Below are 15,355 nucleotides of genomic sequence, written 5' to 3' on the forward strand. Positions count from 1 at the left end.
TCTGAATTTCAGTTTCGTCAGGTGTCTTTTGCTGTGCAGTTTACAGGGAAGAACGAGGACCGATCATGGCCTGATTAACTGTTGTCAGTTGGCCCTCAGACATTTGGATGACTTTCTGCCAAGTCAGAAAGTTTGGTCGGCTGTCATCACGCTCTGGCACAGTTTAAGTAGATCCACAAGTCGATTCCCCACAGTCACTGCCTTTTTAATCACTCAATCAATCGTACAGTTAGCTACCTTGCTAACTTGTGTGCGTATGTGTGTGTGAAGCCCTTTTTACACAGAGCCCCTACAAAGTCCCTTCTTTATCCCTCCTTTGCATTTTTACACAGATTCAAATGACGGCTGCATCATTCCGCTCCAGTTCGTGATTATACATTGCATCGCAGCTTTGCAGAATCAAAAGAGGCGAGACCAGCCTTACATATAACCCAACAGTTTTAACGAATTGTTAGAACCACAGAGAGGATCATCGGGGTCTCTCTTCCCATCATCCAAGACATATTCAAGAGGCAGTGCATACGCAGAGCCTCTGTAATTGTTAAAGACCCCTCCCACCCCTCACACAGTCTGTTCTCTCCTCTGCCATAAGGGCCATCTGCAGCGTCAGAACCCGTTCCACAAAGTTCTGCGACAGCTTTCTCCCTCAAGCTGCCATCCATGTCATGAGGACTCATACACAGCATGGACATTGACTGTATGACCGCTTACTGACTGCAGAAGCTGAAAATCCTGTCCACTGCTTTTCACTTTTCATTATCCTATACATATGTTTTTGATATACATCTGTGTTTAATGTACTCTAAAACTAATTTTAGGCTTATCTCGTCCTCTGCCTGGAAGATAAGGTGCTCCCGAATCTTATTGTTTTCCCAATTTGCGGACATTTACGGCTGCTGTTCTTTTTCTTTGAGTTAGCCGCTAACTGCTAACAGCTACTTTCTAAATCTTCCGCCGTGGGTCGCACGTGTAGTACATGTTACACCTGTGCCGTCCATGATTCCATCCAGCAGACTGTCATGTTTATACAGACACCGTTTTGGTGCTGTTACTCCCCTATGTGGCAGCTTAACGGCGAGACCATTCTGTCCCCCCTTTCTTCAATCGTACCTTATATACAGAACAGCTAGGCAGCATAACGGCGCAATATTCCTGCCCTGAACAGGCAGCGTAAAAGGGGCTAGAGAGAGAAGGAGAGAAAGGGAATTGAAACTTGGACTAACCCGCTTTTAAGCTCCTTCGGGGACATCTGTCTACACATTATTGTGAACCGTACCCATGCTAGCAAACAAATTTCTACCTGTCCTGGAGCTTTCAAACAAGTCTTCACTGACAGTTGTCTATGGCCAGAACGTGTCCACTGGGGCTGTCAGACCGTTTTATTGTCTATCTACCCATACAGTGTGAGGACCCAGGTGAAGGCTTGATGATCGGACCGCACTGTGTGAGCACATAAATCTTGAGCTTTGGCTTTACATCGCGGACGATTTAGTTGTACAGTGGAAGTTGGAATTAAACAACACTTCTAAAATGGGCTCAAATTGTACAGTGTACGCGCTTTGATTGTAGCTGGTAAAATGCTACTAGAGAATAACTATTTACATTCTGTGTTTGTACTGGGGCCAGTCACTTCTCAGTGTTTGCGTATCTGCGGCTGTATGATGCAGATGCACAGGGTTCACGGCTGTAGAGCATCTGTCTGCTGGTTAATGTTCTTGGTAAAAGGGAGGAAACAGGATCCCACATGAACGCAGACACACTTACAATAAAGATGCTGTCTTTCTGTTTCTGTACTTTTTTTTCTTCCAGGAAATGTCTTAAACCTCTCTCTCCCACGGAGCCTGTTCCCCCCTGTACTCAAAGGGACAGATGGGTCACTATACGCCACAAATCTGCAAAAGCTCTGCAAAGTTCCAGACGAATAAGGCACCTTCACTTTTTGGCAACCCACACACGAGGCTTCAACCCTGGGCAAACCCATTAACGGACTGCTGGGAGAGCCAGAAGGGAAAAACGGTCCAAAAACTGCAGACTAGAGCCAGAACCACAACTGATGAGACCAGCATCTCTAAACTTAGGCGACGCGCGTCTGGATCTGCGTAAGTCAACACTCGCCGAAGTACACATGCAAATAAACACACAAAGACGGAGACACACTTCGCAGAATCGCACACAAACACAAGCACAGACGTACGCTCTTCTACAGACCCCCTTTGCACAGACACTGGAATGCACACGCTCTTTCTGAGGAGCATTGCTTGGTACGATTCACAGAGATGTTTTATGTCCAGAGAATTAATGAATCCAGTGATGTTCTGCCACTGTGTGTGCAGCCAGCGTCTCAGGGTGTGATGAATGGATAAACAAGTGGCTGTTTCAATATTGGCTTAACGTTTACACCAAATCGGTCAGTAATGGTTGGACATATTTAGCATCCACTGACCATTCAAGAGTGGTTAGCAGTAGCTTATCCCTAAAGGATGCTGTAAATAACGTCATATGAGGATGTGAGTCATTGCTGCAACACTCCCACACAAACACACGCTTATGTCACTTTCACACACGGATGACTAAGAGAGACATTTGATCAATGCAAAATGTCAAAAGCAGAAGTGCATATGAGGCAGCTTGGCCCTTGCACTGGCTCCTAAGAACTAAAATACTTCTGCATTCACTTGTACTGAAAATCACTGACCTCAATCACATTTTATTTTTAGATTTTTTTGGGGGGTTTTGTCTGTCTTTATTTGATAGCACAGCTGGGGACGGACAGGAAAGGGAGGAGTGGGAAAGGAGACGACATGCAGCAAAGGGCTGCCGGTTATGATTGAGCCTGGGCTGCTGCTGAGGATGCAGCCTACATGTGGTTTCATGGTTTGCCAATTGAGCTACTGGGGCACGTCAATACATGGTTAAAGATTACGTAGTAAAATTCTCCTTTATTTAGTAATTATGATCCAATAGCATAGAGTTTAAAGTTCTGAATGTATTTGCACAGGTAATAAACAAAATAAGAAAGACTGGAGTCTCAGTTGAAACTGTCAAGCGGGTAAAACACATCTCCTTACATCTTGTCTGTCTGAATATAAGAAAGCCTTAAAATACTCTAAATAAGAAGATAGTATGAACCTTATCAATCTATACATCCTATTGATTATGTTCACAGAATATTCATCTCGGAGGATTTTTAACATTCTGTTTTCTGGAGATACTTCAGAAATAGAGGATGTATTGAGTCGTAATGATGAAGACAATATAAAGTATATATGCAATGTGTTTTAAAGCATCATTTTATTCACTGATATGAGTTAACAATTCATGAAAAATAAATGAACAAATGTTTTTTGTTGAAAAACAGTCTGTAAACACTGTTTATTGTCGTTTTTCCTATTAGCTGATTTTTGCTTTAAGATTCTGCGTCCATTGGAATTGACAGAAAGAATCCTTATCCAAAAAATGTTTGCATTTAGAATAGAAATCCACCATTACAATATTTTTTGTGTGTATTTGGAACATAGTTGGGTTTTAAATGGGTTAATAGAAAAACAGAATTGTGCTGTGAGATTATCATACCATATAAAAGTATTTTAGCTTTAAAGGGTGCATTGTGGGGCACCCAGTAGCTTAGTGAGTAGAGCGGGCATCCCATATATGGAAGCAATGTTCTTGCCACAGCGGCTGTGGGTTCAATTCCAGCGTGCAGCATTTTTCTGTATGTCATCTCTTCTCTTTCTCCTCCTTTCACAATGAATACAGTGCTATATATTGAAGGAAAAAGCCCCGACAAATGATCTAAAAAGGGGCCTTTGTTCATTATGAGTGCTACTTTTAATATTTGTGTTTGCTGATAGTGACTCTGTGCTTCTACCTGTGTCAAACATTAAATGCCAGGAATTTTACTTGTAGTCTAGCAGTATTTTGACACTGTTTGTTGTGGTAATTTTATATAAATAAAAGGTTGAAACACTGGATTGTTGTTCAGTACAGCTGCTGCTCTCACAGGAACCTGAGCTTAAACCATCTGGTCATGGCCAGGTCTCTGTGAGCCATCCTGCCAAAATCAGGGCTTGTTTTGGAACTACAGTTTAGTCATGTTCGCATCACAACACACGGTGCCCAGACCCTAGTGTAGCTGGAAAGTCTTTTATTTACATTACTTATGTGTTTACTTTATGAAAACAGGGATTAGTGGAAAAATAATCATGAGACAAAAACTATGTTTAATCAAAAATTTAAAAAAAGTCAGTGCCATTCCGATATGCTTTGTGCACATTTGCGCTGGCGTTCCCGCTGGCACAGGCGAGCCCCTCTCAGTGTCTCAAAAGGCTGCGGTTTTTTAAACGAAAGCAGTTTTTCCTCTGTAAAGCCAGCACTCATGTCCTCGAGATATTTCAGGAAGTAATAAAAGGAGATTCCCTATTCTTCAGCTTTGTTCTCACACTGAATGAAACACAAACACTGGATGAGCTCCTGCTGCTGTTATGTTCACTGTGACCGCACAGTTAAGTGCAAAATACATATCACTTAAGATTGTTCCCCAAATACAGGACGTGTTACCAATACCGGGGATGCTGTTTGTTTCTTTAAAGAGTTGACAACAGCAGCTGACTTCAATCTGGCTGTTTAAATACAAGTTAACTGATTTGGACCTGGCTGAAAATTTATGTAGAGAGAATGAATACATAAAATAGTGGCTTCAGAAGTGGGATTAGGAAAACCACAGGCTCCCATAGGGCCCAAAGCAATAAAAAAAATGTTAATTTAGTTTGTTTCTCAGATGTTAGCAGCATAATAAATGACTAAGAGCAAATATTCCCCAAGTAAAAATACAAAAATGGAAATCTGAACATCTGTATTTCCGTGATTTGTGCGAATAACACAATCTGATGAAGATCATGTGATGTGATCAAGAGCTCCAGCAATTATAAGGCACTTAATTCTTTTAAATCCCCCATCCAACTTCCATCTTCTTGTGTATGTAATTTTGTTTTTTTTTTTTAAGATATTTTTTGGGGCATTTTTGCCTTTAATGCACAGGACAGGTAAGTATTAAAGGGGGAGAGAGAGGGGGGATGACATGCAGCAAAGGGCCACGAGCTGAATTCGAACCCGGGCCGCTGCAGCAACAGCCTTGTACATGGGGCGCCTGCTCTACCACTAAGCCACCGACGCCCCTTCTTGTGTATGTAATTAACTGAAAGTGTAACAGTTACTTGTGTCAACCACATGATGGATAAATGTCAAAATATCATCAAACCTCTGACCCTTAAATCCATCCCCTACTGCACCATCCTCTCTGTTGTCTTACCTGCTCATGTTTCGTGAGGCGTGTTTTATTGTGGATGTCAGAGGAGACCAGGTTAAACTGGTGTTTCTCAGCCAGTAATCTTAGTAAGATGACCACCGTTCGGCTGCCGCACTTCCCCACACGGTTATAAACCACCTGGCTGGGGAACGGGAGCACCTGCAAACACACAGAGGAAAACTTAAAGAGAAAGAAAGAGAATAAAACCATTGATACATAGCTTTAACTGACCTCTTTCTTATTGTATGTTACTCTTAAGTGGGATTTATACTTCTGCGTTGACTCAATGTTGTAGCTATGGCGTAGCCTGACATGCACCTCCCCACAAATGTAACTACACGTTACGGCAACGAAGACCTCCTGTCTATTTCTGTAAGCTGAAATTATTTCCCTCAGTGGAAACAAAGCTTTTATTTACTTTAATTTCACAGATAAGAAACAATAAATTGCAAAGACAATAAAGGCTCCACAAAATAGCATTTTAAGTCTGGTGTGTGATTTATCCTGGCTTCATATGAGCAGAGGAAATCTCTACTATTCGCTAGGCTAATTTATACAATGTAAAATGCCATAGGCTTGTGCTAATAATGTTAGCATGTTATATTTGTTTGGAAAACGTGTTTAGTATAAGACAGTTGTTTTGTCTGTGAACCTTGTGAGTTGTAATGAAGCCGGATGTTGTAACGTTACCTTTGTTAAATGTTGCTGGCCGGATGTTGTAACGTTACCTTTGTTAAATGTTGCTGTTGTCCCTGGCTTCATATGAAAAGAGGAAAAGTCTGCTAGCCGCTAAGCTAATTTATACAATGTAAAATGCCATAGGCTTGTGCTAAAAACATTAGCATGTTGTATTTGTGGGGAAAATGTGTCCAGATAAAGACAAGTGTTTGTCTGTGAATGCTGCGAGTTATAGTGAAGCTGATTTGTGTACTTGAAATTGTCTCTATTAAGCCATGTTTAATGTGTGTTTAATGTGTGTTTTGAATCAACTAAACTTTACAGCACTTCACAGAAACCCCACCGCTGACTAGTGTTTAGGAGGTGTAACTGCAGAGTGATATAGACATACTGACATCTACTGTAACACATGTGCATAACACACTGACTGTGAATAAGAACCACATACAACCCCACTTCAAAAGATTCGAACAATCCCTTTAAGACGTTGCTATATGAATTTTACTGATATGTATTTTATTTATAGCACATGTTGTAGAGCACAAGTGTGTCAAACCAAATTGGCCCTGAAGGACTGTACAGAAGAAGACAAAGAGTGAAAAGTGATACCAAGAGGAGAAGAAAGGACGAAAGCTTAAAGTTCATTAAACTGTGTGGATTCTCTTCCCTGACCTTTGACCTCTGTTTCTCACATCTACCCTCCCTGGGGCTGGACTCAATTGACCCTGCACCATATTCTCTTTCAGCTGCGCGCGCACACACACACACACACACACACACACACAAAGATTGAGTGTAGGCATGCATGGTTTCATCTCCTCTCCTCATACGCTCATTCCTCCACTGAACTCAATGAGTCAGAGATTCTGCTGACTGCTCTGCAGAGCGATACTGACGCAATTTTTCGGTGTTTTATCTCACACGCACAGACACACATACACACGCTATAGCATGTGGACACCTCATGACTCACCAATTAAACAAGTAGCTCAGCCATGATTCAGAGCCTCAAACAAAGTGGATGCGAGCGTGAAAAACGTTTCTCTTTAAAAAAAAACAGAAAAAAAAAAAAAAGCTTGTGACAGTAAATCTCTGCTCGCGAGAAAGAGGAAGTTGAGGCCGACGTGCGTATTGAACATGAGACTCATTTTAGCACGAGGGCAGCAAGAATGCACTAATTTGGCAATTATCCCTACGGGCCTACGAGGTTTACACAAGCGGCCCCTTAAGAATGAAGGCTATCCAAGCGAGTGTGCCGGTGACAGCGAAATGGGGCCAGTTAAAGGAATTAAGGGAAGAATGAGAGAGAGGAAGACAGGTCACTCAGAAGACATCTGGAAGACTTCTTTTGAAAGTGATAGAGATCTACCGCAAAAAAACACAAAGACAGATCAGTTCTGTGTTGCCTTGAAAACCCTAAAACCTCTCTCCCTCATCACTTCAAATACAGCTTTACTGTAAATCAGATGGGGGAAAAATGCGGTAGTGATAAATTCTTGTCAGCATTCCTAGTCTGGAATGGTGATTGTGCTTTTCCCGGGGGAAGTTTCTGGATAACTGACAGACTGTGTGTTTGGAAGCAAGTCTGACCGACCGAATTAACCAGCTCAGTGGCTTATAGGGTGGCTAGTTTATGAACAAATTGGCTAGTTTTATAGTTGGCTGACTGTTACACTCACAAGCTTATTCCTCTCTGCGCTGTGACATGAAATTATTATTATTAATCTTGAGTTAATCTCAGTGCTCCTTAGCTCTGGTGCTGCAGACAGTAGTTTTCACACCACAGAGCTCAGCGTGGCCACACACACTTGCCGATTTCCTCTTGTCTCCTCCAAAAGCAGCAGTTCCGCCCGAGCACAGGCTTTGTAAAAACAGTGAGAGCCTCTCTGAAGCAGAGAGAAAGGGAAAGTAACAACAGGAAGGAGAGCAGATGAGTCAGGAAGGAGAGAGGTCATTCCATGGACACTGTTCAGACTGGGCACTGGAACGCCCTTGTTTGCAATCACGTGACTATAATGACGTGTGTTGATGTGACAAATATGTTCACTTTAATCCATTGCTCACTTTTTTTATCCACTGCTCATTATAATTATTGTTATTATTTATTGCTGTTTCTTGTATCTTTTGTACTTTTTCTGCATGCCTAGTTTTTTTAAGTTTTTAAATACTGAAATCTTTAATTTGACTCTTTACCCTTGACTGCTGTAACACTGGAATTTCTCAATTGTGGGATCAATAAAGGTGTATCTTATCTTATCTTATCTTATGAAATTCAAATGGAGGGCAGAAAATGAGAACATACACTGCGTGAATTAGAAATAGAGGAACATGACTACGTTAAAGGGTTGGCTGAACCGGAAGGCGGCAGGTATTGTCAGTAAATTTTGCATGTGATCCATGCAAAATAAAGAAGGGATTTTTTTGACAACAACTTGACTGAGATGCCTGATTTCGTTCTTACAAATTACACGGTGAGCTCCTGAAAGCGTGCAGGAGCCTAGTGGACTATAATTGTTTTATGTGCGGTTGAACCCACTACTACAATGACTGCAATCTTGCTTTTGGTCGGATGGGTAAATGTGTTTTTATATTTCAGCTCTGTACATGAATGCACCGCTGTCAGGCTAACGTTATTTGGTAATGTTAGCTAACTTTAGCAATTATTTTCTACCTACTAGAGCAACAGTTCCCAGAGGTCTATAGAAATGCCTGGGTTTTGGGTTTTAACAGCACCCAACTTGAGGCATGTTAAACACAACATTTTAATGTTAACGGTTGACATTAGCTGACTCTGCTCCCCAGACACGTTTTAGATCCACATACCACTGTTCCTCGGTTACTCTTTTAAAATTTTACTCTCCTTTACATCCTACTGTGTTCTAGACTTAAAGGGGCTCTTGTTTTTTCTCAGTTTGATTGATTGGAACAGCTGTAAACAGTGCAATTTAGGGCTGCCCCCTAATAGTCGACCAAATGTTAGTTGACCAGAAAGGTCATTAGTCTGCAAATTGTCTTTTGGTTGCTTATTTGCCGAACTCAAGGTGACATGTAAACACTGCAGTCAAACATTTGCCCATCATTTGTAGACTACAAACATGACGTTTCATCTGAAACATGGAAGTACCTACGTGCCCATTAGCCACTTAGCACTATCATTACTGCTTTGCCGACAGCGTCATTAACAGGCGGCTTGCTCAGTGTGTGATGTGCACTTATAGATAAAATATAGGCCTATATTAATGAAGGTTCATTAGTACGGTTTTGTATTTCTCTGTAATGTAGCACAGTGTTAACAATGTTACTGATACTATTCTTTCTCACACCTTCAACTCAAACCATTGTGTTGCCCCACCCAAAATATATCATTTAAAGGGATAGTGCACCCAAAAATGAAAATGCAGCCATTATCTACTCACCCATATGCCGAGGGAGGCTCAGGTGAAGTTTTAGAGTCCTCAAAACACTTCCGGAGATCCAAGGGGAGAGGGGGTAGCAAAACGTCATTTGAACTCTGTTTTTAGCCTCATTGTGACGTTTTTCCAAACAACTTTTTATGTCGGGGCTTCAGGACACTTGGATCACTACGGACGAGCAGTATGGAGATATTTTGTGGTTTCAATTATGTGTTTTTGGACGTTTGAATCTGGGACGCCATAAGCCTCCATTAGGTGGAGTTGTGTTGCTACCCCCTCTCCCCTGGGATCTCTGCAAGTGTTGTGAGGACTCTAAAACTTCACCTGAGCCTCCCTCGGCATATGGGTGAGAAGATAATGGCTTAATTTTCATTTTTGGGTGCACTATCCCTTTAATAATTAAATTAATATCATAAACATATGGGCAACTCGTCGACCAATGGCCCTAAATGACGACTATTGGTCAACTAGGAAAGTTCTTAGTCGGGGGCAGCCCTGGTGCAAATGATAAAGATTTGTGCAGTATTGGTAGTCTTTGTCTCCAGTTGCCTGCCCTCTATCTGGACAGTGCAGTACCGATGTATGACATCATATGCAAAGAATGCAAGACCTGAAAGAAAACATGTCTCAAGCACTGTCTTTTTGCCCATTTTATCTAGATATTTGAGACAGGGTGGACAGATTCAAAGTCATATGGCCGAAATTCCTTATGTGGTCAAAGCTAACACCACTTTCAGCTAAATAATGAAAAATCATCCATTTTCAGCCGCTTATCCAAGGCGGGGTTGGGGGCAGCAGGCTGAGCAAAGCACCCCAGACGTCCCTCTCCCCAGCAACACTTTCCAGCTCCTCCTGGGGGACCCCAAGGTGTTCCCAGGCCAGATGAGTTATGTAATCCCTCCAGCGTGTTCTGGGTCTGCCCTGGGGCCTCCTACCAGTGGGACATGCCCAGGACACCTCAAATGGAAGGCACCCAGGAGGATCCTGATCAGATGCCCGAACCACCTCAACTGACCCCTTTCGACTGACTGAAAATCATGTTTTATATGACTATATTTTGAAAATGTCATAAAATGTGGTCGGGTGGAGATGGAGAGAGGGAACTCGTTGGAGGGGAAAATTACAGCATTATCTGATGACAGGTCGTTACCATATTGATTCCACTTGATGCTTGTTTTTCCCAGAATCGGAGCACTTCACTGGACGTCGTTAGACACTGAACAGGTTTGACACAATGTGAAAATAAGATCCGTGGGTACATTTGCCCCAGGATAATGAAGGGAGGGAGCCCTGGGAAAAACAATTCACAGGTGACATCTGTGCTCATACAAGCTTATGCAAGTCTTGTTGACAGGCATGCTTCAGCCTGTGCCACTTGAACGCTGTCATCATTTACTGCAAAGCAAGTAACCTTATATGTTTAATGTTGTTGCACACAAACACTCAGACCAAACAATGATGGCTGATGGTTGCAATTTCTCTCAGTTTTGGGAAAAGATTTTGAGCAGATAGGAGACTTGGACAGCAGTCCAACATTCCTCAGTGTTTGCCAAGTAACTACAGACTTCTCAAGCTTATCACAATAATGAGCCAGATGAAATATATGCAGTGTTTTGCAGGACACCATTCCCCGCTGATATGTTGACAAATGACTGTGTCAGACCTCTAACAGGCTGCTGTTGTATAACACAAGAAAAACATCACAGATGCCATCAAAAGTCCAAATCTCCCGTCGGCATTGACAGCACTGAAACGGGTGACCTTTCGGTTTTTGCTATTGTTGTTCCCGACTCTGTGGAGCTCAGGCTTCTGATGCACGCTGTGAGAAATGTTCGAAATGTCTGCCAGTGAGGGATTCTGTCAATAGCAGATCCACGGTGTAAAAAAGTATTATGTAACAGGGCTGTTTTCCACCATGTCTGATCTGGCCGCTCCTACTCCACAGAGTCAGACTCTTGTTGTGGTATTTACAGCTCTGATGCTGGCGAGCCAACATCGCGCAGACTATGAGGAGATGAGTAGTCCTGCACCTTTTCCTCTCTCTCACGCTCCGTCCTCCACTTTCTCTCCTTGTACTTTCTCAGTGTCCTTTTTTTTTTTTCTTCTCGCACCCTGCCCACACACTTGCACCAAAACCTCCAAACGCTTCACAGTGTTTTGAGACATTTTCAGGAGCGACATCGGTTCAACAAACACACATAAACTACCCGTCTCATCGCCTGACCACCCACTTCTGCAGAGGACAAATAGAATTCTGCCACCTTCAATCATCTAACAGACAACACGTCCTGGTTTGCCACATGTCAGGACCACCACACACACACACACACACACACATCCATCTTCCTGCAGCAATTCCTGGAAACCCACACTGGTATGTCAGCGCTAACCTGCACTCCAGTGCTTTTAGTTAGCTGTGCTCTGGGTTCATTGCTCTCTACTGTCAACCGCTCATCCCACGCTGAGTGGAGAACAGCATGTTAGGGTTTCAGTCGGGGCACAGTAGAGATTCTCAGCACTTCCTGTTATTAATGATCTACCCATTCATCTCCACTCCCACCCCGGAGAAGGAAGGAGAGAGTGGAGTCTCACTGCTTTAAGTAGCTGTGACAGTGGAGTTTCCATCCAAGTATGTTTATATGAATTAAGATGAATTGATTTTCAATGGCTGAGGGGAAATGGGAAACTTTGACTTCATTTCCTCACACTCCTTTACACTCGAGACTCAACGTGTGTGACAAATGGAAATGTTTTTGTTGGAGAACCGCTAATCTGCCAAGCTTCCACGGGCATTAGTTTGTGCGTTAGCATATTCCTGGGAGCAAATGCCTTTTGTTTTGTCTTCTGGTTTCATTAAATATGGAAAGTACCAGCTCAAAACATCATCAAAACTTAACTAACATACTCAATTCTTCAGAGGCTCTTCAAAGACGCTGGAGCTTTTCTATTGCTTTCTGTTTCTTTAGATCAAAATTCATCTGATTCATCTATTTTTAACGTTTCAAGTTCTTCTAAAATCCCTATCTTCTGGCTCTGCCTTTAAAATTGTAGTGGACGACCAAGATTATATAGAATGATGCTAGTGGGTATAAACTGTTCTGTTTCAGATTTAGCGCAAGTAAGCAATTAGGACAGACATGATGGGTAGTGTGCTCCATACAGTCATATTTAGAAACCTATTGTACATGTGTAAAAATGTACAGGGGACATTCTTGCCATGCCTCCATACATCCAACTCTATTCTGGGAGCTGCGTGGTTTTTCTATACGCTCTCATTTACGTTGAGCTTTCAACTCGATTCCTCCCCTACACTTAGCAGAACCTCAGCGCTCTGCATGCACATGCTGCAGTGCGACCGACCTCTGCTGAAATAAGATCAATCTTAGCTGCAGCGGGATGTCACTAAAAAGATAATGAGAGATGTGGTTGATGTAGCACTTGCCACTGACATGGCATTAGCATCATCTGTCTGGGAGATGGGATGACGACAGATATGGAATCAATCAAAGTTAGCAGCTGATGTATAATCACAGTCAGCCTTGTCTGCATCTGTGGATGAAAGCTGGATGTAGTTAGTGAAGCTCCTAAATTTGAAGACAACCAACTGGAGTGAAAACAGGGAGAGAAAGATGAGTTTATTGATTTTTTAACCTCAGGAACTTGCTAAGGCTTCCACAACAATAGTAGCCTATAAAAGTTTTTTGATTGTAAGTAATTTCCGTATCATGTATTCACTATCCCAACTACCAATCACATTTAGTTTCACTGGCTAACAATGTTGCATTTGCATCTTTACTAAACTTTCTTTACTGCCTTATCTATGATTGATGATCAATTCTTGGATCTTTTAGGAGAATTTTCACAGTAATTAAAAATAAAGGTTAAATTATACAGCAGACGGAAAGAGTTTTTTCAGCCCTGAATGGTGTCTGCAGCTCTTCAGGCCATGTAGAGCCCCAACAAGCTCCTCCAGACTCAGGATAGTGCAGCCCGTACTCTGAGCTGGTCCTGCCGACTAAGCAATATTGTGTGGTTGGGGCCCCCTGGTTCCAAACAGCTCATAGATGGGTGAAATGAGCAGTTTAGGTCGGCTAACTAAGTAATTTACTATTCTCTATGAAACAAGCATCCCTGGATTCTGTGGTTTAAAAAAATGCAGTTGTATTAGGTATGAGAAGTTTAACAAAATTAATGAACAATACAAGAATGGCAGTCAGCACAAAACTGAGCATGCCGTTAGTTCAGGCAGGACATGATGTCAAGCTCAGCTCACATCCCAGCTACATCAGCTGATCTCAAACAGCCAATCAACTGATGGAGCAGCTGATTGATGGAAGGGAGTCAGCTGATAGATCACACGATTCCTTTCTATGCAAGCAATAGGTGAATCTCATTCAGGGCGCCCTATTTAGGGCCCGTCCCAATACCCCCCTTTAGCCCTACCCCTTGGCCCTACCCCTACATTTGCGCGTTCCCGTGAGGGGTAGGGGTGTCCCAATTCCTTTTTGCGTGTAGGGGTAGGGGACATAACGAGGGGTAGCGGGAATGAAACTAGCCCTTCGGAGCAAGGGATTTCAGATGCTGACTTGCCAGCGAGGGGTAGACGTCGCCATGGCTACCACCTAGCAAGAGATAGGGAAAAAACTTCATACACAGCTAACGTTACTGTCATTAGGTTGCTTGTTAGCTAGCTAGCTCGCACTATCTGTCGTCTGTCATCTGTCCTGTTCTGCAAAATTGTCAGACTTTTCACATTATGATAACACGCTAGCTAGTGTAACTATGCTGCCTCGTAATGTTAGCTGGTTAGCTAGCTAGCAGAAGTCCCTTGTCGTCTGTCGTTCATCAAACGAAGCATGATGAATGCGGCAAACGCGTTCAGTAGGATGAATGAGACTCCATTGTAGATGCCGGTTGGAAATGTAGATGGCTCGCAGCTTCCTGTTTAAAATAGTTACGTATGCGTGAACGTACCCGACGCGGTGACGTAGTGAGTGGTGTCCCAATTCCTAGGGAAAGATTTCTCTCCCTCGTTGCTTCATTTTGATGCTGCCCTGTGTTGTTGGGGGGGGGGGGGTCTGCTGCTCGCTTTGAGTTAGGCTTTCCATGTAGGCACATGAAAGGGCAGGGAGGTTTGCTCTCTCTGCTTCAGGCTTTCCACATAGGCGCATGGAAGAGCGGAGGGGTGTGCTCTCTCCACCTTAGGCTCTCCATGAAGGTGCATGAAAGGGCAGGGAGGTTTGCTCTCTCCACCTTAGGCTTTCTGAGTAGGCCCAAGGAAAGGCAGAGAGGCCCCAGAACAGAGCCATATCGCCAAATATAATACTGCAAATGGAAATAAAGTTTTCTTTGACTTAAGTGTTTCTGACTGATATGTGATAATGCGACAAGTATCTTCACAAGCTATTCTTCAACAGTTTGCATGCACTGCAGCCCCTGATTTAAGTGAAATAAATTAATAAATTACATTTGGAAGTAGGTTATTTGTACATTTATGTGAGCTTATGCGGATATTTTCATTACCCAAATTGGTTCAGTGCCATGTGAAGTGGCAGCATGTTACAATGAAGGGGGCCATTAAACCAAATCAGCCTTAGGGCCCCCAAAGTTCTAGGGCTGGCCCTGCTGATACTGTATGTAGCCTGAGAGGTAAAACCCGGGCCCAGAAAAAGTCCATAAAAGTTGCTGCTTGTAAAGCTTTTGTTGTGAACCAACAGTAATAACTGAAGGTGGTCCAGATGGGCGTATCAACAGTTTTATCAACTCAAAGTGAAACTGAGTACAAATCTTTGATAATGTCTGCTTTTGACATACGGTATCATGATTTAATTACTAAACAATATTTACAAAAGGAGCATGTTATTTTCCCAAAAGCTACAGAAATAACCCATAAAGTAAATTTATCTTAATCAGCCTCCCTCTGCTTCTTGGAGACTTTTCCCCTCCATTAAAATCACAC

The 15,355-nt window shown here is 42.7% G+C and overlaps 1 protein-coding gene across 2 annotated transcripts in view; it reads right to left on the reverse strand.

Annotated features, from left to right (window-relative positions):
* Positions 1–15,355, reverse strand: part of usta (uronyl 2-sulfotransferase a) — a 91,785-nt gene that overhangs the window by 27,843 nt on the left and 48,587 nt on the right. For both annotated transcript variants that reach the window (XM_050058771.1, XM_050058772.1), the window contains one exon: positions 5,309–5,464. In XM_050058771.1, coding sequence (XP_049914728.1) covers positions 5,309–5,464 — 156 coding nt within the window. The remainder of the gene's footprint in view (positions 1–5,308; positions 5,465–15,355) is intronic.

This window comes from Epinephelus moara, chromosome 12 (assembly GCF_006386435.1).
Source record: "Epinephelus moara isolate mb chromosome 12, YSFRI_EMoa_1.0, whole genome shotgun sequence".
Taxonomy (NCBI): Eukaryota; Metazoa; Chordata; class Actinopteri; order Perciformes; family Serranidae; genus Epinephelus; species Epinephelus moara.